Source organism: Montipora capricornis, chromosome 4 (assembly GCF_036669925.1).
Source record: "Montipora capricornis isolate CH-2021 chromosome 4, ASM3666992v2, whole genome shotgun sequence".
Taxonomy (NCBI): domain Eukaryota; kingdom Metazoa; phylum Cnidaria; class Anthozoa; order Scleractinia; family Acroporidae; genus Montipora; species Montipora capricornis.
The window spans coordinates 205,589-225,678 of record NC_090886.1 but is presented as its reverse complement, the minus strand read 5'-3'; the positions used below and the strand labels follow the sequence as shown (position 1 = coordinate 225,678).

At 38.5% G+C, this 20,090-nt stretch overlaps 1 protein-coding gene across 3 annotated transcripts; it reads right to left on the bottom strand.

The window, feature by feature from the left end:
• Window positions 1–512: 512 nt before the first annotated feature.
• Window positions 513–12,558, bottom strand: LOC138045037 (hydroxyacylglutathione hydrolase, mitochondrial-like). Of its 3 annotated transcripts, XM_068891388.1 has the most exons (10): window positions 12,426–12,558; window positions 12,154–12,318; window positions 10,252–10,442; window positions 9,347–9,411; window positions 8,629–8,746; window positions 7,641–7,737; window positions 5,935–6,038; window positions 5,374–5,475; window positions 4,055–4,134; window positions 513–1,957 (listed from the first exon to the last, which is right to left on the bottom strand). In XM_068891388.1, exons 3-10 carry the CDS (start codon window positions 10,354–10,356, stop codon window positions 1,861–1,863), a joined length of 768 nt encoding a protein of 255 aa, XP_068747489.1. In that variant the 5' UTR covers window positions 10,357–10,442; window positions 12,154–12,318; window positions 12,426–12,558; the 3' UTR covers window positions 513–1,860. The 3 variants fall into 3 exon arrangements, with proteins under 3 accessions (XP_068747489.1, XP_068747488.1, XP_068747490.1); XM_068891387.1 differs by lacking the exons at window positions 12,154–12,318; window positions 12,426–12,558 and adding an exon at window positions 11,266–11,364; XM_068891389.1 differs by lacking the exons at window positions 12,154–12,318; window positions 12,426–12,558 and adding an exon at window positions 10,979–11,140.
• Between the last annotated feature and the right edge of the window lie 7,532 nt (window positions 12,559–20,090).

Sequence of the window (20,090 nt, the reverse complement as noted above, 5' to 3'; positions counted from 1 at the left end):
GCATTAGTTTTCATGTTGTTTTGTTGTTTGTAAATGTATTCTGTTTTCAGAATGTAAGCAAAAAATGTTTTGCCTTTCATTTTTCCTTGAGTTAAAAAAAAACACAAAAAGTACTCTAAGAAATGAGTGGATATGGTTTACTAACTGGCCAAGTCATTAACTTTGAAACACATGGTATTATACTTCAAAGAAATTATGCAAAGTTGCACATTCAGACAGTGTGTTTTAACCCATTCACACCTCAAACACGCTCAACCCTCTGTTGACGGGTGAAATCATCTGGTGTTAGACAGAGTAAAATCTATACTCCCAGGGGTCAATGGGTTATGGGAATCCAACAACTAGAGGCCGTGTGAAAACCAAGAGTAGTATTGTTTTCCACTGAGTAAACTTGATTTCCAAAAAGGAAATGGTCAGGAATGTTTCATAATAATTTCAAAAGAATACCCCCTTCACTTGATATGTTAGAATTTAAATTTTTCCACAAGATAAAAAGTTGTTGAGCTAGTTTCTCTTTAATTAATAATTTAATTTTCTAGTCTCACTAGAGTTTCAGTTCCATGCAAGACCAAAAAAGCTGAATTTAAAAAGTTTCAACTACAATGAATTAGTGTATGTCATAACACTCACACTGCAATACCTCTCAAAGTCAGTTTGACCACAAAAGATGCTTGGGATGAAAATGACTTTTCAAAACGTATTGTTATATTCTTTCAACAAAATACGAACTAGAATGAGTTTTCCACAAATCTGCAAATTTGCGGGTTAGTACTTTCATTGATTACCAGCTACATGTATCAACTGAAGGCAAGGCATTTAACATTCACTTTCTCCATTTCTGTTAGAGACAGGAAATCAGGAGCATTACTGAATTACAGGACTTTCTCGCGGGGGTTTTCCCCTTTTCTAGAAAAACTACCCAGAAATCATGGTTTATGACTTTTGCATGCACCAAGCACTTGGATGAAAGATGACAAGAGTTTCTACAAACCCTTCATCCCTGATAATTACCGGTAATTATAAAACAAAATTTAATACTTGGCTAAATATTTCTGGTTCAACTTCACGTTGAAAAATACTAGAAGGCCAAAGGAACAAATGCAAAAAAATGTTACTAGCAGGCAAGTACAAAATTCAGACAGGATCAAATTAGATTGTTCACCTCAAATTAAAGTAAAAATGATAAGGTCTGGAGAAATCACCCTTGCCCTAACCTTCAAGCTACCCTTGGTGAAATTGGGGAAAACAACAAATTGTATTTCACTCGATCTGAGTTGATCAATTATTTTGGTCCGACTTGTTGCACATGTCCGTTCCCAGCACTCTTGTGCATGATATGAGATTAGGAGCCAATAGTACTTAAATTATACAAGATAGACAAAGTTACAAAACACCTTGCTTGGCAAGAAAGTAAATGGTTTCCACAATTGACCTCATTATGACCTGATATACCAGAGAGTTCATATTTGTAGTTGGCAAATAGGATAAAAAAGTGAGATTTTCCACCAGCTAAGTGAAAGGAAATAAGTGGAGAATGTTTTCTCTCACACACTGCTGGGGCCTGGAAGAGGTCAGGTGACCTAAGTCGGGCAGTTGTTTTGGTTGGTCCGCCATATCTAACCTTTTTTCCTCCGACCCACCCAAAGATTTCCACATGTTTGAACTTATATGTTGATCGGTGCTTCCATGACCCTTGTAGTTCAAAGCGTATTCCCTTAGGCTTGTTTTGAGGTAAAATGTTTTATTTAACTTGTATATGTTGAGATTACCATAAAGGTCAGGTTGTGGTGGGTGGCTTGGCATAGCTACCAGTGGTGTGTGAGAAAATACATTAATTTTTACATCATGTTATTACATTAATTAGTGTTTGGCTCTAAATGTGTCCTTGTCACGTCTGATGTATCCCATTACATCAACTGGATCTGATTTTCCTGCATACTTCTTTACACTATCCACTCTACAAGAAAAAAAACGTCAGACATAATGTCAAAAAACAAGCCTTGAATTTTTGAGTTTTAGTTCAAACACAGAACTTGTTGTGAATTAAGTACTTTAATAGATAGTTTGGTATCCGTTATTATTATATGGCTTGTGTTTGTAGCTGATATAACACATGCTCTGATTGGCTAATTGTGACTGAATTGTAGGGCATTATTCTCCCGTAATGCCCACGGGCCGATTATGGGCTTGCAAAAACAAAGCAAAAGGTGATTTAAAAGCCATATAATAAACTACTTATTAACCGAGCTAGCTCGAGCCGTACTGGGGAATATTGGCCCTCGGTCATTTTTGTATGGACCTCACTGCGCTCGGTCCGTACTGCCACAACCTCAGGCCAATATTCAACAGTACGGCCCTCGCGCTTGGTTAGTAAGAAGTTAATAATGCATCTATCAGTGTTAAGCCCGAGGGGTGGGATCCCGGGCAAACGTGGGGCATTTAACCTTTATTGCCTTTCCCACCGTCGCGAATTTGACTAAAATTCTGGGTCCCAGGGTTGGGACGTTTGCTTTTTTTGTGCAGAGAAATGGGACCAAGTCACTTCGTCCCATGTGCTTGTCTATGCGCCGGCAACCTTGGAATTGAAGTAGTGCAGCTAAAGCCTGAAAGACGGCTGTTTTCAATAGAAGTAAGCACTTGTTTTTATATTTATACCAAAACACTACTTCTCACCACTCACTTTCAATATAAATTGATGGAACACCTTACTTTGTAGGGATTGTGTGGATTGTTGATAATATCGACTTGCTTTTCATCAGAGAATCAAGGTGGGGATATTTGATCTGATTTGACCAAATTTTGGGGTCCCACTGTGGGGATTTTGACCAAAAATTCTTCTGAAAAGTCAAATGCCCCACATATGCCCTAGGGTTCCCCCCCCCCCCCCTTCGGGCTTAACATGTAGTGGAAGCATGGGACTTGAAGCGTGACATGACAAATGAAAAAGGACTGGGGAGAGTGAGGTTCAGTTTTCTTCTCGGTTTTGTTATAGTGTTATAGTGTTGTGACATCGGACAGATTATTCACATCAAAGGATTTACGTCTTAAATACGAAGTTGTGTTACATTGTCTCGTATCTGTTTCCTTGCTAATTTCCCCGCGAGCACAATTACAAACATTGATAGATGCATAATTACTAAGAATTCAGATAACTCAACTGTTCGTCAGACCTAACCTAAGCTGCGAATTTTGAAAGTTGAATGTCTGAAGGTGAGCTATGATTCTGATGCACTTTTTTACAGCATACATATAGCTTTCAAAATACATTTTTCAAGCAACGAGAACAACAGAAGGGCATACCGTATTACTAAACCACAAAACAGTGAAAGACCAGAACACTGAAACAGTGAAACGAATCACCAAAATAACATGTATGGCCACACCATACATTGAATACTAAACCGACAAAGGTTGGATTTGAGATTATCTATCGTTTTAGGCCTAATTAAGCCAAAAACATTATAGTTCCTTATTCATTGAGATTAAGATTAAGATTCAGATTAAGACTGAGATTAGGAGCAATAATCCAAACTTTGTCGGTTAGTATTCACTGTTTGGTGGGGTCATACATGGTGTTTTGGTGCTTTGCTTAGCTGTTTCAGTGTTTTGTTGTTTAGTGATGTCCACAACAGAACTTGCTGAATTTATGGTTGGCAAGTTAATTAAGATGGGCATTTGGAACAAATCTTTACGCCAGATTCTCACCCTTTGGGCAACCCAAATGTGAATTAGTGAAGAAGGCTATATAATAAAACTGAGACTGGACTAGGACTAACACAGGGGCAGGTACAAAAGTCGGAGCGGATCAACTCGGATCGAGCAAAAAACGGTTTTGTAAGCCAAAAACTATTCAACGTTTGAGCCGATTTCACCAACTGAAGGTTACCGGGTAGCTTAAAGATTAGGGCCAGGGTGATTTCTCAAGGCCTTACCTTTTTTTTACGTCAATCCGAATTAAGCAATCGGAGTTGATTTGTACCGACTTTTGTACCTGCACCCATTTTTAACTGAAAAAGGTAAAACTGCATAAAATATTAACTTTTAAAGAACTTACTTGACTCTCATAAAGGGATTATACTTCAACTCATCTCCAATGGTTGAGGGTACAGTTGGTTCATTTGCTTTTCTTTTGTTCTGAAAGGTACATTTTGGTGATGCAAAATAGTTAGCTTTACAAGAAGCTTCCATTTGTGCTATTTAGGTAATGGAAGCCTTATGTTAATGCTTTGTTTTCGTCATGCTTCGATGAAGAATGTGTTATTCAACAACTGGGAGGTCCATATTGTTGTAAAAGACTGAGCCCAATGGCTGTACTGAAAAAATAGGGTACACGCAATCAATCATAATATTATTGTGTGCAGACCAACCAGGGGTTTTGCTAAAAGCAGGCCCAGCGGCCCACGGCCCGGTGGCCCGGAGGTGAAGACAGTTTTGTTGTCCAGCGGTAAATCCACACGCATGCACAGATTTGCATCGGGTTTGGGCGCGCAAATGAAAGACGGTGAGTTTGAATTTGTTTACCATTTTAATAATCATTTCAATCCTTTTCGCTCCTTTCTTTCGTTGCATGTTGCTAAGTGAAAAACGTCATTCTCTGTTGCTAAACAAAAACGTTGTCATTTTCTGTTGCTAAGTGAAAAACATTGTCATTCTCTGTTGTTTTCGTCTGTTTACAACAACAAACAGAAACAAGGATTCAAATGATTAAAATGGTAAACGAATTCAAACTCACTGTCGTCCACTTTGCACGCCCAAACCCGATGCAGATCTGTACATGCGTGTGGATTTACCACTGGACAGAAAAACTGTGGAAAATCAGGACTGGGCTACCCGGCCTCCTGGCCGCCAGGATGTCGCAGGCCACGGGCCGCTGGGCCTTCGGGCTACCGCGAAGGCCCAGCGGGCCGTGGGCTTGCTTTTAGCAAAACCCGACCAACCAGGGGTGATAAAAAAGGTTTTTTCTTTTGTGGCTGAATTCATTGCATGATTTGGTGTTTTGTTGTCATTCGATCTAAATTTAAGGTGTGCAAAATAAATTCATGCAAAAAATACATCTTTTGTATTACCTCTTGTGTAAAAGTACAAGGGATAAAGTGAAAATACTCTTCAAGGTACAGTGATCTTTACGAATTGCAGCGATTCACTATGCAAAAATTCTGCCCACCTTCATGGGCAAGTTAGAAAAATTCTGCTGGCTCCTGGAATCAATCATTATTGCATGATATTGGTTTTTTCAGTGTGTATTTTTATAAATAAAGTTTTATTTTAAATTATTAAAAAAATTTTAAAAAATTTTAAAAAATTATTATTATTATTATTATTATTATTATTATTATTATTATTATCTCTGTTGTTGTTGTTGTTTCAATATACCTTGGCCCACTCAATTGCATTGTGAACGTCAGGATTGCCTGGTTCAACGTGAACAGCATACTTGAGATTGCTTTCAGTGTACTCATGCCCACAATAAACAAGCTGCAATGCACGTAAGAGTGTAGAAACATGACAGTTTTGGGGCATAGTTAGGGCAACTGGTTACATTGGTATAATTATTGAGGACAAAGGATTGAGCTAAAAAATTGCAAAGCATTAGTTCAGTTTTGTTTCTGAGGAGGTACAACAGAATGTGGGATGTTTTGTTTTTCTAGAAAATGCAAATGAGATGATTTTTCTAAATCCCACTGCGACTTTGGAGGGACATTGAGTGGTGGAGAGAAAGGATTTCTGCATGAAAGATATTCATACAAGACAGTTTGCTTTACAATATACTTGAATTTTCTTTTGCAATTTTCAGAGCTTTTGCGAGGAAAATGCCCACATCTTGTGAAACTCTAAAACTTAAAAACGTATCAAGCATTTTGCCCTAAGAAACCACCAAATGCACAAAGGCCAAAAGAATTAAGCAAAATAAAGCTATAAAATAATATTACTTACTGTGTCCTTCGGTAATGTTCCTAAAATCTCAACCAGTGCCTTGTACATTTGAGGAGGACGTCCCTCAAAAAATTTACCACATCCAGCCACAAAGAGTGTGTCACCTGGTGGGCGAGATAAAGAAATTACCATGATCTTCATGGATGTCAATCAGTCCTAGATATACTTGTTTCATGACAGCAAGGTTACTAGCTATAGATCAATAAACCCATGAAGCCTTTCAAAGTGAAAACTTTTTAAGGGGTAATAAAAAATGTCAATTTATCAATTTATTAATATAGATAAACAACAACAACTGTGCAATATTTGTTACCCACAGTTAGCATGTAGCTATTCGAGCTATTCAGGTACTCAAAAATATTTGCCAAGTTCTGGAGGAATTCCACCCAAAACCTTGAACATCCTCAACTTTCTCTCACTAGGGTCTTCAAAGATCAGGCGGTTGGTCAACATTAACCCATTGACTCCTGGGGTTTCCCCATTGACGAGTAAAATCGTCTGGCGTTAGACAGCAGTGCTGGAAATAACAGTCGGTCATCGGACATTGTCCGACCAAATTTTGAAAACGTCCGGCCAATTGCACATTATGATCGGACACGATGACCGAACATCTCACCAGCAAATCTTGAGTTCTCTTCTTCAAGATGTTGTCAGTCAATAAATTATGTCCGGTCCAATTTGTCAAATGTCCGACCAAAAGGAAGATTTGAAAGGACATATATCCTGTGACTAAAGAAAAATTATTTCCAGCACTGGACAGAGTAAAATACTTAGTCTGATCAGTTTAGGTGTCAAAGGGTTAATAATCCTCTGTGACTGTGACACAGCAAATGCTTCCACAGACACATAACCTACAGCTACAGACAAGATCTTAAAAGATCGTTTGCTGGTCCAGAAAAGATCCTTTTATTAAATTATCAAAATTTATCTCTGAAGATATTTAGTAGGCCGTTTATCTTTCTGAGGCTTTTCACCAGGGCTAGCCAAATTGAGAGAAACAGTGTTCATAAGAACTCCAGACCTCTGAGAAAGCAAATAATTTCTTGGAATAGTAGAATCATATTGTTGTTTTGATACGAGTTTTACTGGGACTCCAAATCTAGGCCTTTCTTAATTTAATTTTAAATTATTTGTTGGAATCACATAAAAATAATTGAGACAGTTATAATAACTACAAACCAATATAAATTTACAAAATAGATAGCAAAATTAAGCAAATCATGATATAGTAAAAGACATCCTAAATTGATAACCTTGTGCATATGTGATAACACGAAGCTGTGATACAAATCACGTGCAAATTTGAGTGAATTTAAACAGTCAAACATCTATAATCAACATGACCCCACAAGCTTGTAGATTTAATTTTCATCGTGTTTAAATAAAGGTCATTGATCTATCTATCAACAAGAAAAATTATGAACATTTACGAGCACAAGGAAGAAAACTGTAAATCATACCTATTTTTCCAGTCTATCCTAACACTTTAAATTTAACATAAAACTCTCCCTCACTCAATATCTATTCAACACCCACAGGAGAAAATGAAATATGCCCTAATTTTACAACACGGGAAGGGTAATGAAGATAATATTATTAAAGACTTTGATCAATAAGCGGAAATCAAAAATTACATAATCTAAAACTGTAACATCAGAAAAGAAAACAGATCTGAACAGAGTAATGATGATTTTACTTTTTTTTACCAGTAAACACTGCATTTGGTTCACCATGAACAACATAGCAAATATGACCACTGGTGTGACAAGGTGTAAAAAGACACTTGACATCCAGATTTCCAACCTCATTAATTAAGAACAAAAACAAAACAAGTTAATCAGCTTCAAATTAGGGGCACCGAGACAGGCACATGAAACACCGAAACATCATGTATGAATGCAAGTCAATAGTTACATCAAATACTAACCAACAAAGTTTGGATAAGTTTGTTATTAAAGATCGTTTTAGGCCTAATGAAAGGCCTTTGTTGTTTAGTATTCATTGTATGGCGGGGTCATAAATGGTGTTTTGTTTCTTTGTTTTGCTGTTTCCTGGTTTAGTCCTCCCCAAATTAGGTCAATTATTATTGTATCTTAATACATGAAGCATAGGGTAACAGATTTATTCCCAAGATACTTAGCATGTTTTTGGAGAACTACTGGCATTTGGAGTGTACACAGACCTTATGTCAGTTTAGATTTCATGACCTTTGTTCTTTGCCTAATGTCTATCAAAATAGTTTTCAAATTTAAATATCTTTAGATAATTTTAGATTTTCACGATAGCTAAAGCAGATCAAACTCATGTTGTGTCTAATGTCATATTGTCATCATTAGTGACTAATTTGTGGTCTAGCAGCATCAATTTGCAATTCCCTACATTGCATACTACAGCTGTACTTCTTTTCTCTTTAGTTTGATGGTTCTTCGAATGTATCTGTAAAACTCTCCTGCTGAGGAAGCTTCCTGTAGAGGAAACATGTTTTAAGAACTAATAAAATGGTCTGCCTATAACCGTAGTCTGCAATTTATTGACTTAACTTGTAAATGCTGTTAGTTGCATCATTCAACAGAATTCCAAATGGGTTCATAAATTTGAAATCTGTATTAACACTTGCATTGCAACAGATTTAAGTTCAACCATCACCAAATGGAAACAAAGAATAATAATTATTGCTTGGATGTCGGAGCAAACCTTTAACTTGTCACCATGCCCAACTTTCTTACTCAAGGCCCCAATCCTGTCATCTCCTCCACACACTGTCAAACCCTTAACAAGTCCAGTCAATTCCACATTGCCTCCAGCATGATCCCTAACCAAGGTAACACTTTCAGATTACCATAACAGTTACTTTATTTGTACACTGAGTAAAGCCCTTGAGGTGATAAAAAAAGGTTGACATCTATCAACCATGACTACAGTAACTGAATAATAAATGTAATACATTAATTTAATTTAATTATTATTTTGAGTACTAATAGATCTACTTAAAAACTGACAGCATGATATCAACTGTATTAAAAAAACAATTTAGAAGATTCCTGCAGCTTTACAAGGATACCGTGTAAGAAGCCACCCTACTCTGGAAAGTATATAGCCTCCTTTCAAGATGCAGTTGGAGCAGCTAAAAAACAAGAACATGTTATTCTTATGTGCGTCAGCAGTAATTGGCTCCAGCTGTTGCGGTGTCCCTGCCCAATTTAAGTTACTATTGGTGTATTGTTATCTTTGTATTTTCAGTATTTGTATATCTTCAGTTTATTTGTTCTTTATTTCTTCAGGGCAAAGCTAATAAAATAAAAAATAAAAAAATATCTCTTAGATTACTTGACCTTTGTCTGTTGTTTCAACAAACTATTGTTACAAAAAGTGTTTGAAAGTCATCTGTAAATCAACATACATAATTTCTTACCAGTGATGATGGGTTGTTAAAACAGTTGTGAGTTTCACTCCTTCTTTTTTAACTGCTTCAACAACCTATTGATAAATATTGTGCTCCTGTAATGTACATGTATTATAATAATTATGCTTAGACAGAGGAGCAAGGAAGACACAGCCAGTTAGCGCACGGCATTGGTGCAAGAGGTCCTTCCTGCTTCTCAAATGGTGAGAGTACTTAGTTTTCATTGCAACCACATGTTGGTTGCCAAAGAATTGAACTCTATTTTCATGGAAAATTTTCCTTCTGTTTTTTCAAAAACACATGGCTGCCAATCATCTGAATGAAAATCAGTAATTTGCTTCAGAGAAAATATGATTGAATGGTATCTCCAATAAGGCCCCGTCCACACATATCCGCAAATTTTTTTTATGCGGATACACCTAGCGTCCACACGTGTCCGCCGTATACGCTTGGTGTATCCGGAGATTTCTGTATACGCTCTCCAGAGTAGAAATTTCTGTATATGCTGTGTATCCGGATACGTGTGGACGCTATCCGTATATTTTTGTATACGCTGATGTCACAGTATCAGAACCAGTCTTTTTCCGCGTGAGATTTTCCAAAATGTCGACTAATCCTTTGAGATGTGCCGATACGAATCGGATACATGTGGACAGTCGTATACAATTCGTATACGCTATGTGTGGACTCAGATATTTTTGTATCCGCATAAAAACATTTGCGGATACAAAAATCTCCTGATACGTGTGGACGGGGCCTAAGTAAAAAATCAGCTTATGTGCTTCAAAATAAGATATTGCATGATGCAAGTAAAACCAGACAGCCTTAAAGGGTTCTTGCTTGCACAACTTTAACTTCAACTTTATGATAATTATCACTATATCCCTGCTAATAATATTACTACATGTATATACCTTTCTGGGCTCCACTGGGTCCACTATAGCTGCTTCTTGAGTTCCTTCATCCACAACAAGATACATGTAGTTATCAGCAAGTGCAGGAAGTACATGAACTTTCATGTTTGAATGTGTGAAGATACTAATTGGTTTGGAATGACTCTCAGGCAGGGATGAAATACCACTCTTTCTAATGAATGCAAGGGTTCCTAGAAAAGGTATAAAGGTTTTGCAATCAATGAAGCTCAAAAAGTTACAATTTTAAGACCTGGGGTAATTATGAAAGTAACTTAAGCCACTAGTACATTCATAATTCTTCAGGATTTATCATTATTTATCACTGGTAAGTAATAAATTATTACTTTTTAATTAATTAATGTAATAATTAATTGTCTTGTTACTGATTATTACCAATATTTGCGGTTACCACTGCCTCAGAGGGCGGGAGGCGCGGTGGCCTCATGGTTAGTTCGCTCGAGTCCGGATCGAGTGGTCCGGGTTTGGGTCCTGGCCGGGGACATTGTGTTGTCTTCTTGGACAAGACACTTTACTCTCACGGTGCCTCTCCACCCAGGTGTATAAATGGGTACCAGCGAATGTAATGCTGGGGGTAACCCTGCGATGGACTAGCATCCCATCCAGGGGGGAGTAGGAAATATACTCCTAGTCACTTCATGCTACAGAAACCGGATAATAAGCGCTGGAGTGATGGGCCTTCTAGGCTCGTAGCAGACTTTGCCTTTACCTACTACATCAGAGGCCAGTTTACCACCTTGGCTTTATTCAGACACTAGGAAGATAGCCGAGTGACTGCTCTACTCCCGCATCCGTCCATCAGTTCTTCGGAGGGTACCTAATTTGCTGGCCACAGCACATCTTTCTGAACAAGGGATTTGGAATGCAAACCAAGGCTGTAATGCAAATAAGTTACTGGTAGTTTTACTTTATTTCCAATCAGTATTTGGGATGTATTTTGGTTGCACACCTGCCACTTTGCAATTTGCACATAATGGGTTGGGTGGGGTCACTTACCCACCATCACCATATCAGCTGTGGTTTCCATGCCCCTCCTCCAATCCCAAGACACACATCAAGCTACATATAAGCCCTCAATCCCAACTGAAAAGTAGAAAATTCCCCATTTCTTTCTTTGGTTAGTGAAATATATTATATTTAAATGCAAAAATATAGAAACTTCAACATCCCCCCCACCCCCCCGCGCAAACCCCGGGCAATTGACTATCTTCTCTACCCAAGGAGTGGGGAATTTGACCTTTGCCTGCGTGGGGAGGGGAAACTTGAACAGGAAGTGTCAGGTTTCAAATGATTTTTTTTTTTGGACACCAAAGTCACTAACAGTTACAAAACACGAGATGGAAGAGTTTAAAGGAAGAGATGTAGTATTTGTGAGCGATTGGCTTGCAAAAAAGGTCTCCAAAAGGTCTCTATTAAAGATGGCAGGAGCCGATGACGATAACATTGTTCTTTAGTAGGGTATGACAGACAAATCCGATGACAGGGTAGGGCATTTGAACACCTTTTTTGCCCGAAGGTGCGGGAATTTGAACGGTCCAATCTTCAAAAGTTCACATTCCCGGGGGGAAGGGGGGGGAGGGGTGTTGAAGTTTCGAGTTGATCGGCGCATCATCGATCACTGTACAAAAACGTTGTTGCAGGTCTCGGGGAAACTTTTGGCGAAGTTATTAATCAGTGGAGCAGGGACTTCTACTCTTGACCTGTGGAATAAGATATCTGTATTTTTAATAGACCCGCCGGTAAAGATCAGAACACTTCCTTTCAAATGCAAGTGATATTCGAATTCAGACTGCAAAAAAAGCATGAGGTCTTTCCCAATTTTCCTGTGACTATGCGAGTACACAGTATAAAAATGGATTAAACGCAGACTTAAGGAGCACTTACCGAGTACTGCAGTCGCTTTTACACCTTAAAGGTGACAGAAACGCAGATCTTAGCAAAACTTCTGACTCCAGCAAGCCACCACATCGATCATGCACTTGTGGAACCTGCAAAACACAGGCGGCCCAGGCTCGGAAGATAAGGTACTTGAGAAGCTGCCCTTCGCAGCTAGCAGAAATTACGTAAAACAAAAGAAATAAGGGACAAAAAACAAAACGACCCCAAATAAAGACTAATCCCAACAGATCAAAAACACAATGAATGCTTTCCGGTACCTGCAGAAAGACCCTTGAGAAGTCGCTGAAATCGACTTTAATAATCAGGCAAATAAAGGCACAGAAAGCGAGAAAGTCACCAGGACAAGAAAGTACGGCTTTTTTATTGAGACCTTTTGCGTATAAAATATCTCCTTTAGTGTTTGTTATCGGATTCTTCTTAATTTTTTGGAATATGTATAGGGAGACTATATGGGAAGTTAACATGGATTATATGCGAATTTTTTTACCCTCTGAGCCTGGGTTGGGGTGGGTGGGAAAGCAAGAAGGAGACCACGTGAGAAAATTTCATCGACAACATCACCACAATTCAAAACAAATAATAGATTAACCTTAAAAAAAGCTCTGATCAACACAAGATTGTCTCCAAGAGCAGCTTGAATAATATTCTCTTTACCACCCGTGTGAAAACACTTATTGTTCAATATTGTTCAGGCATAGCCTGCGAACGCAGACGTATTTCCGGCGGTCGTTTCTACTTTTCGGGGGAGAGAAACGACCGCCGGAAATACGTCTGCGTTCGCAGGCTAGTTCAGGCAAAGATCTCATGTATATATACCCAACACGAGTCCCCAACTACGTAATTTAATTTCCTAATATTCAGTCATCCATAGACATTTACCTTCATCTACATCTATTTGCCTCCATTTATAAAAAATTATCATCATCCGTATTAATAAACATTCACTGCTGGTCATTTGCCATCATTTACCTTCAATCATATTCATTAACCCTCATATACCTTCATCTACCGTCAATGGTCTTCAATGATATTCATTAACCCTCATATACTTTCATCTACCTTCAATCATATTCATTTACCCTCATCTACCTTCATCTACCTTCAATCACGTTCCTGAAAATTTCTGGGCGTCAACGGGGTTTGAACCCGTGACCTCGCGATACCGGTGCGACGCTCTAACCAACTGAGCTATGAAGCCACTGACGTTGGGAGCTGGTCATTTGTGGGTTCTAATGTTCCCGTGAGGAATGAATCAACTATGAAATGATATATGAAATGGATCACTAGATTTATATGAACTGCTCAGTTGATTAGAGCGTCGCACCGGTATCGCGAGGGGGTAAATGCATGACCGTGAATAAGGGTATATGAATGTAAATGAATGTTAATGAAGGTATATGAACGTGTATTAAAATATATGAAGGTAAATGAACGTGAATAGAGGCAGGTGAAGGTAAATGAAGGTATATGAAGGTAAATGAACGTGAATGAAGGTATATTAAGGTAAATGCATATGAAGGTAGATGATTGCGATTGAAGGTAGACTAAGCTAAATAAAGGTAGATGAATGTGAATAAAGGTAAATGAAAGTAAATGAACGTGAATGAAGAAAATGAAGGTATATGAAGGAAAATGAACGTGAATAAAGTTCAATGACGATAAATGAACGCGGATGAAGTTATATATAAGTTAATGAAGGTATATCAACGAAATTAAAGGTACATGGATGTAGATCATGTGAAGGTAAATAAATGTGAATGAAGTTAGATAAACGTAAATGACGATACATTATTAAGGCAAATGAATGCGAATGAACGTAGATGAGGGTAGATGAAGGTAGATGAATGTGAATTCCGATTGATGACCATGAATGAAGGTAGATGAAAGTAGATGAAGGTGAAAGAAGGATGATGAAAGTAGACGAAGGTAAATCAAGATAGAGGAAGTTAGATAAACATCAGTGAAAGTAAATGCATGGAGGTGAATGAAGGCGAATCAAGGTAGATGAAGGAAAATGAAGGTAAAGGAACGTCAATGAAGGTATGTTAAGTAAACTGATGAATGTGAATGAAGGTAAATGAATGCAAATGAACGTGAATGAATGTAGATGAAGGTAGATGAAGGTAACTGAACGTGAAAGAAGGTAGATTAAAGCAAATGAAGGTATACTAAAGTAAATGAACATGATTGAGGATATAGATAAAAGTAAATGAATGTAGCTAAAGGTAAATCAATGTGAATGCAGGATGATAAAGGTATATTAAGGTAAATAAACATGAATAAAGGTAAAAGACGGTAAATGAACGTGATTGAAGGTAGATGAAGGTATATGACGGTTAATATATATGATTAAAGGTAAATGATAGTAAATGACAAAAAGTGAATGTATATAAATACGGTTTTTTCTTAAAAAAAAAACAGACTTTTGAAAAGTGATGTAAGGAAATTTTGGATGCGCTTATTGCATAGAGATATAGAGTTTGACTTTAGTAATAACAGGACAAGTAATCTGCAAAATTAATATAAATCTCGTTATTCTCTTATTTACATTATACCGTTTCTTTAAAACGAGGAATACAGCGAAATAAAGCCCCAACTTTCTCGTAAATTTTCTATGATAAAAGCTTGTTCAGAAATCCAAAATCTACGTTAACAGCACACCATTTTATCAAGGAACACAAGGAAATTTTGCATGCGCTTATTACATAATGATGTAGAGCTTGACTTTCGTAGTAAGAGGACAGGTAATCTGCAAATATAAATATCGTTATTCTTTTATTTACATTATTATACAGTTCCTTTGACAAGAAAATTAAAGCTAAATGAAATCACAAAGTAGTCGCGAATTTTCTAAGATAAAAACTTGTTCAGAAATCAAAAATAGAAGTTAACAGCACACAACAGGCCTACTCCTAAGTATCTGGCTAGAAATCATTTCCTCTGGCCGCGCTTCAGCCATTCGATGAGGGCCAGTCTCGTGCTTTTTTTAAAGTTGCCTCGCTCATGCCCAAAAAGAATTCTGGGTAATTCTGCCATTCCATGACAAGGGAAGACTCCCGATTCTCATTTCATAGAGGAGGAAAAGAGAGGAAAAAGCAGTACCTCCAGACACTGGCGCTGGAGCGTCGTACCAAACGAGTCATCCCGGGATTTCGGCCCGTGCGATCGCTTTTGGACGCAGTTGGCCCTTCGCTGCTTTCTGCTACCGACCTTGCCTCCCGGTACGGCATTGAGGGAGAGATATGTCGGCCCCTAAACCATATGTGACAAATCCCACGCCTACTCACAGCTTCTCAGACCGCCCTTGTCATTACAATATAGCGTACGATTTCGATGGCTTATATATTGAAAAGAAAAGTCATTTTATCTGTCATATGGTAAGCACTGGAGTCGCACATTACAAAGTGTGCGCATGCGCCCTGCTAAAGGTAACATACATACAGGCATAAGCTTTATTTTTCATCTCGAATTTCCGAATAACTACAGGAGCTAATATCTTCGAGACATTGCATTTACAGCTAAAATACATAGCATATACAGATACCTACTAAATACATCATATTTGAAGATATATTCATTAAAAAGGAAAGCCGCTGTACAAAATGCGGCCCTGGATTTCTCTTTTAAAACCAGTAAACTCAGGTACGGATAAAAACCGTTAGCGCATTCTGTAACTTAGCTGATACGTAAGAAAAAAGAGAACTAAGACCAAAACTGGCTGTTCCAGCTTTATTGAGGGACAGAATGTAATTTCCGCGAGCATTATGCTTAAGAAGGGGACAGGAGAGAAAAGGTAGTTTTCATATAAGCAGAAAAACCCTTTTTAAAAAAAACAAAACAAAAAACCATACTTTCATCAAGTAATACGAGGAAATTTTGAATGCGCTTATTGCATAGAGATGTAGAGCTTGACTTTCGTAGTACGAGGACAGGTAATCTGCAAATATAAATATCGTTATTCTTTTATTTACATTATTATACCGTTCCTTTGACACGAAAATTACAGCGAAATGAAAGCACAACTTAGTCGCGAATTTTCTATGATAAAAACTTGTTCAGAAATCCAAAATCTAAGTTAACAGCACACACCAGGCCTACTCCTAAGTATCTGGCTAGAAATCATTTCCTCTGGCCGCGCTTCAGCCATTCGATGAGGGCCAGTCTCGTGCTTTTTTTAAAGTTGCCTCGCTCATGCCCAAAAAGAATTCTGGGTAATTCTGCCATTCCATGACAAGGGAAGACTCCCGATTCTCATTTCATAGAGGAGGAAAAGAGAGGAAAAAGCAGTACCTCCAGACACTGGCGCTGGAGCGTCGTACCAAACGAGTCATCCCGGGATTTCGGCCCGTGCGATCGCTTTTGGACGCAGTTGGCCCTTCGCTGCTTTCTGCTACCGACCTTGCCTCCCGGTACGGCATTGAGGGAGAGATATGTCGGCCCCTAAACCATATGTGACAAATCCCACGCCTACTCACAGCTTCTCAGACCGCCCTTGTCATTACAATATAGCGTACGATTTCGATGGCTTATATATTGAAAAGAAAAGTCATTTTATCTGTCATATGGTAAGCACTGGAGTCGCACATTACAAAGTGTGCGCATGCGCCCTGCTAAAGGTAACATACATACAGGCATAAGCTTTATTTTTCATCTCGAATTTCCGAATAACTACAGGAGCTAATATCTTCGAGACATTGCATTTACAGCTAAAATACATAGCATATACAGATACCTACTAAATACATCATATTTGAAGATATATTCATTAAAAAGGAAAGCCGCTGTACAAAATGCGGCCCTGGATTTCTCTTTTAAAACCAGTAAACTCAGGTACGGATAAAAACCGTTAGCGCATTCTGTAACTTAGCTGATACGTAAGAAAAAAGAGAACTAAGACCATAACTGGCTGTTCCAGCTTTATTGAGGGACAGAATGTAATTTCCGCGAACATCATGCATAAGAAGGGGACAGGAGAGAAAAGGTAGTTTTCATATAAGCAGAAAAACCCTTTTTAAAAAAAACAAAACAAAAAACCATACTTTCATCAAGTAATACGAGGAAATTTTGAATGCGCTTATTGCATAGAGATGTAGAGCTTGACTTTCGTAGTAAGAGGACAGGTAATCTGCAAATATAAATATCGTTATTCTTTTATTTACATTATTATACCGTTCCTTTGACACGAAAATTACAGCGAAATGAAAGCACAACTTAGTCGCGAATTTTCTATGATAAAAACTTGTTCAGAAATCCAAAATCTAAGTTAACAGCACACACCAGGCCTACTCCTAAGTATCTGGCTAGAAATCATTTCCTCTGGCCGCGCTTCAGCCATTCGATGAGGGCCAGTCTCGTGCTTTTTTTAAAGTTGCCTCGCTCATGCCCAAAAAGAATTCTGGGTAATTCTGCCATTCCATGACAAGGGAAGACTCCCGATTCTCATTTCATAGAGGAGGAAAAGAGAGGAAAAAGCAGTACCTCCAGACACTGGCGCTGGAGCGTCGTACCAAACGAGTCATCCCGGGATTTCGGCCCGTGCGATCGCTTTTGGACGCAGTTGGCCCTTCGCTGCTTTCTGCTACCGACCTTGCCTCCCGGTACGGCATTGAGGGAGAGATATGTCGGCCCCTAAACCATATGTGACAAATCCCACGCCTACTCACAGCTTCTCAGACCGCCCTTGTCATTACAATATAGCGTACGATTTCGATGGCTTATATATTGAAAAGAAAAGTCATTTTATCTGTCATATGGTAAGCACTGGAGTCGCACATTACAAAGTGTGCGCATGCGCCCTGCTAAAGGTAACATACATACAGGCATAAGCTTTATTTTTCATCTCGAATTTCCGAATAACTACAGGAGCTAATATCTTCGAGACATTGCATTTACAGCTAAAATACATAGCATATACAGATACCTACTAAATACAGCATATTTGAAGATATATTCATTAAAAAGGAAAGCCGCTGTACAAAATGCGGCCCTGGATTTCTCTTTTAAAACCAGTAAACTCAGGTACGGATAAAAACCGTTAGCGCATTCTGTAACTTAGCTGATACGTAAGAAAAAAGAGAACTAAGACCATAACTGGCTGTTCCAGCTTTATTGAGGGACAGAATGTAATTTCCGCGAACATCATGCATAAGAAGGGGACAGGAGAGAAAAGGTAGTTTTCATATAAGCAGAAAAACCCTTTTTAAAAAAAACAAAACAAAAAACCATACTTTCATCAAGTAATACGAGGAAATTTTGAATGCGCTTATTGCATAGAGATGTAGAGCTTGACTTTCGTAGTAAGAGGACAGGTAATCTGCAAATATAAATATCGTTATTCTTTTATTTACATTATTATACCGTTCCTTTGACACGAAAATTACAGCGAAATGAAAGCACAACTTAGTCGCGAATTTTCTATGATAAAAACTTGTTCAGAAATCCAAAATCTAAGTTAACAGCACACACCAGGCCTACTCCTAAGTATCTGGCTAGAAATCATTTCCTCTGGCCGCGCTTCAGCCATTCGATGAGGGCCAGTCTCGTGCTTTTTTTAAAGTTGCCTCGCTCATGCCCAAAAAGAATTCTGGGTAATTCTGCCATTCCATGACAAGGGAAGACTCCCGATTCTCATTTCATAGAGGAGGAAAAGAGAGGAAAAAGCAGTACCTCCAGACACTGGCGCTGGAGCGTCGTACCAAACGAGTCATCCCGGGATTTCGGCCCGTGCGATCGCTTTGGGACGCAGTTGGCCCTTCGCTGCTTTCTGCTACCGACCTTGCCTCCCGGTACGGCATTGAGGGAGAGATATGTCGGCCCCTAAACCATATGTGACAAATCCCACGCCTACTCACAGCTTCTCAGACCGCCCTTGTCATTACAATATAGCGTACGATTTCGATGGCTTATATATTGAAAAGAAAAGTCATTTTATCTGTCATATGGTAAGCACTGGAGTCGCACATTACAAAGTGTGCGCATGCGCCCTGCTAAAGGTAACATACATACAGGCATAAGCTTTATTTTTCATCTCGAATTTCCGAATAACTACAGGAGCTAATATCTTCGAGACATTGCATTTACAGCTAAAATACATAGCATATACAGATACCTACTAAATACATCATATTTGAAGATATATTCATTAAAAAGGAAAGCCGCTGTACAAAATGCGGCTCTGGATTTCTCTTTTAAAACCAGTAAACTCAGGTACGGATAAAAACCGTTAGCGCATTCTGTAACTTAGCTGATACGTAAGAAAAAAGAGAACTAAGACCATAACTGGCTGTTCCAGCTTTATTGAGGGACAGAATGTAATTTCCGCGAACATCATGCATAAGGAGGGGACAGGAGAGAAAACGTATTTTTCATATAAGCAGAAAAACCCTTTTAAAAAAAAAAAACAAAACAAAAAAAGATACTTTCATCAAGTAATACGAGGAAATTTTGAATGCGCTTATTGCATACAGATGTAGAGCTTGACTTTCGTAGTAAGAGGACAGGTAATCTGCAAATATAAATATCGTTATTCTTTTATTTACATTATTATACCGTTCCTTTGACACGAAAATTACAGCGAAATGAAAGCACAACTTAGTCGCGAATTTTCTATGATAAAAACTTGTTCAGAAATCCAAAATCTAAGTTAACAGCACACACCAGGCCTACTCCTAAGTATCTGGCTAGAAATCATTTCCTCTGGCCGCGCTTCAGCCATTCGATGAGGGCCAGTCTCGTGCTTTTTTTAAAGTTGCCTCGCTCATGCCCAAAAAGAATTCTGGGTAATTCTGCCATTCCATGACAAGGGAAGACTCCCGATTCTCATTTCATAGAGGAGGAAAAGAGAGGAAAAAGCAGTACCTCCAGACACTGGCGCTGGAGCGTCGTACCAAACGAGTCATCCCGGGATTTCGGCCCGTGCGATC

Bases quoted from the DNA above. Each gene is read 5' to 3' on its own strand.
- LOC138045037 (XM_068891387.1), bottom strand. From the start codon at position 11,296: ATGGAAACCACAGCTGATATGGTGATGGTGG. The intron at 8,747-9,346 runs GTAAGAAATTAT...TACCTTGGTTAG, and splicing joins TTAACAACCCATCATCACTG to GGATCATGCTGGAGGCAATG. The intron at 6,039-7,640 runs GTAAAAAAAAGT...CTCGCCCACCAG, and splicing joins ACCAAATGCAGTGTTTACTG to GTGACACACTCTTTGTGGCT.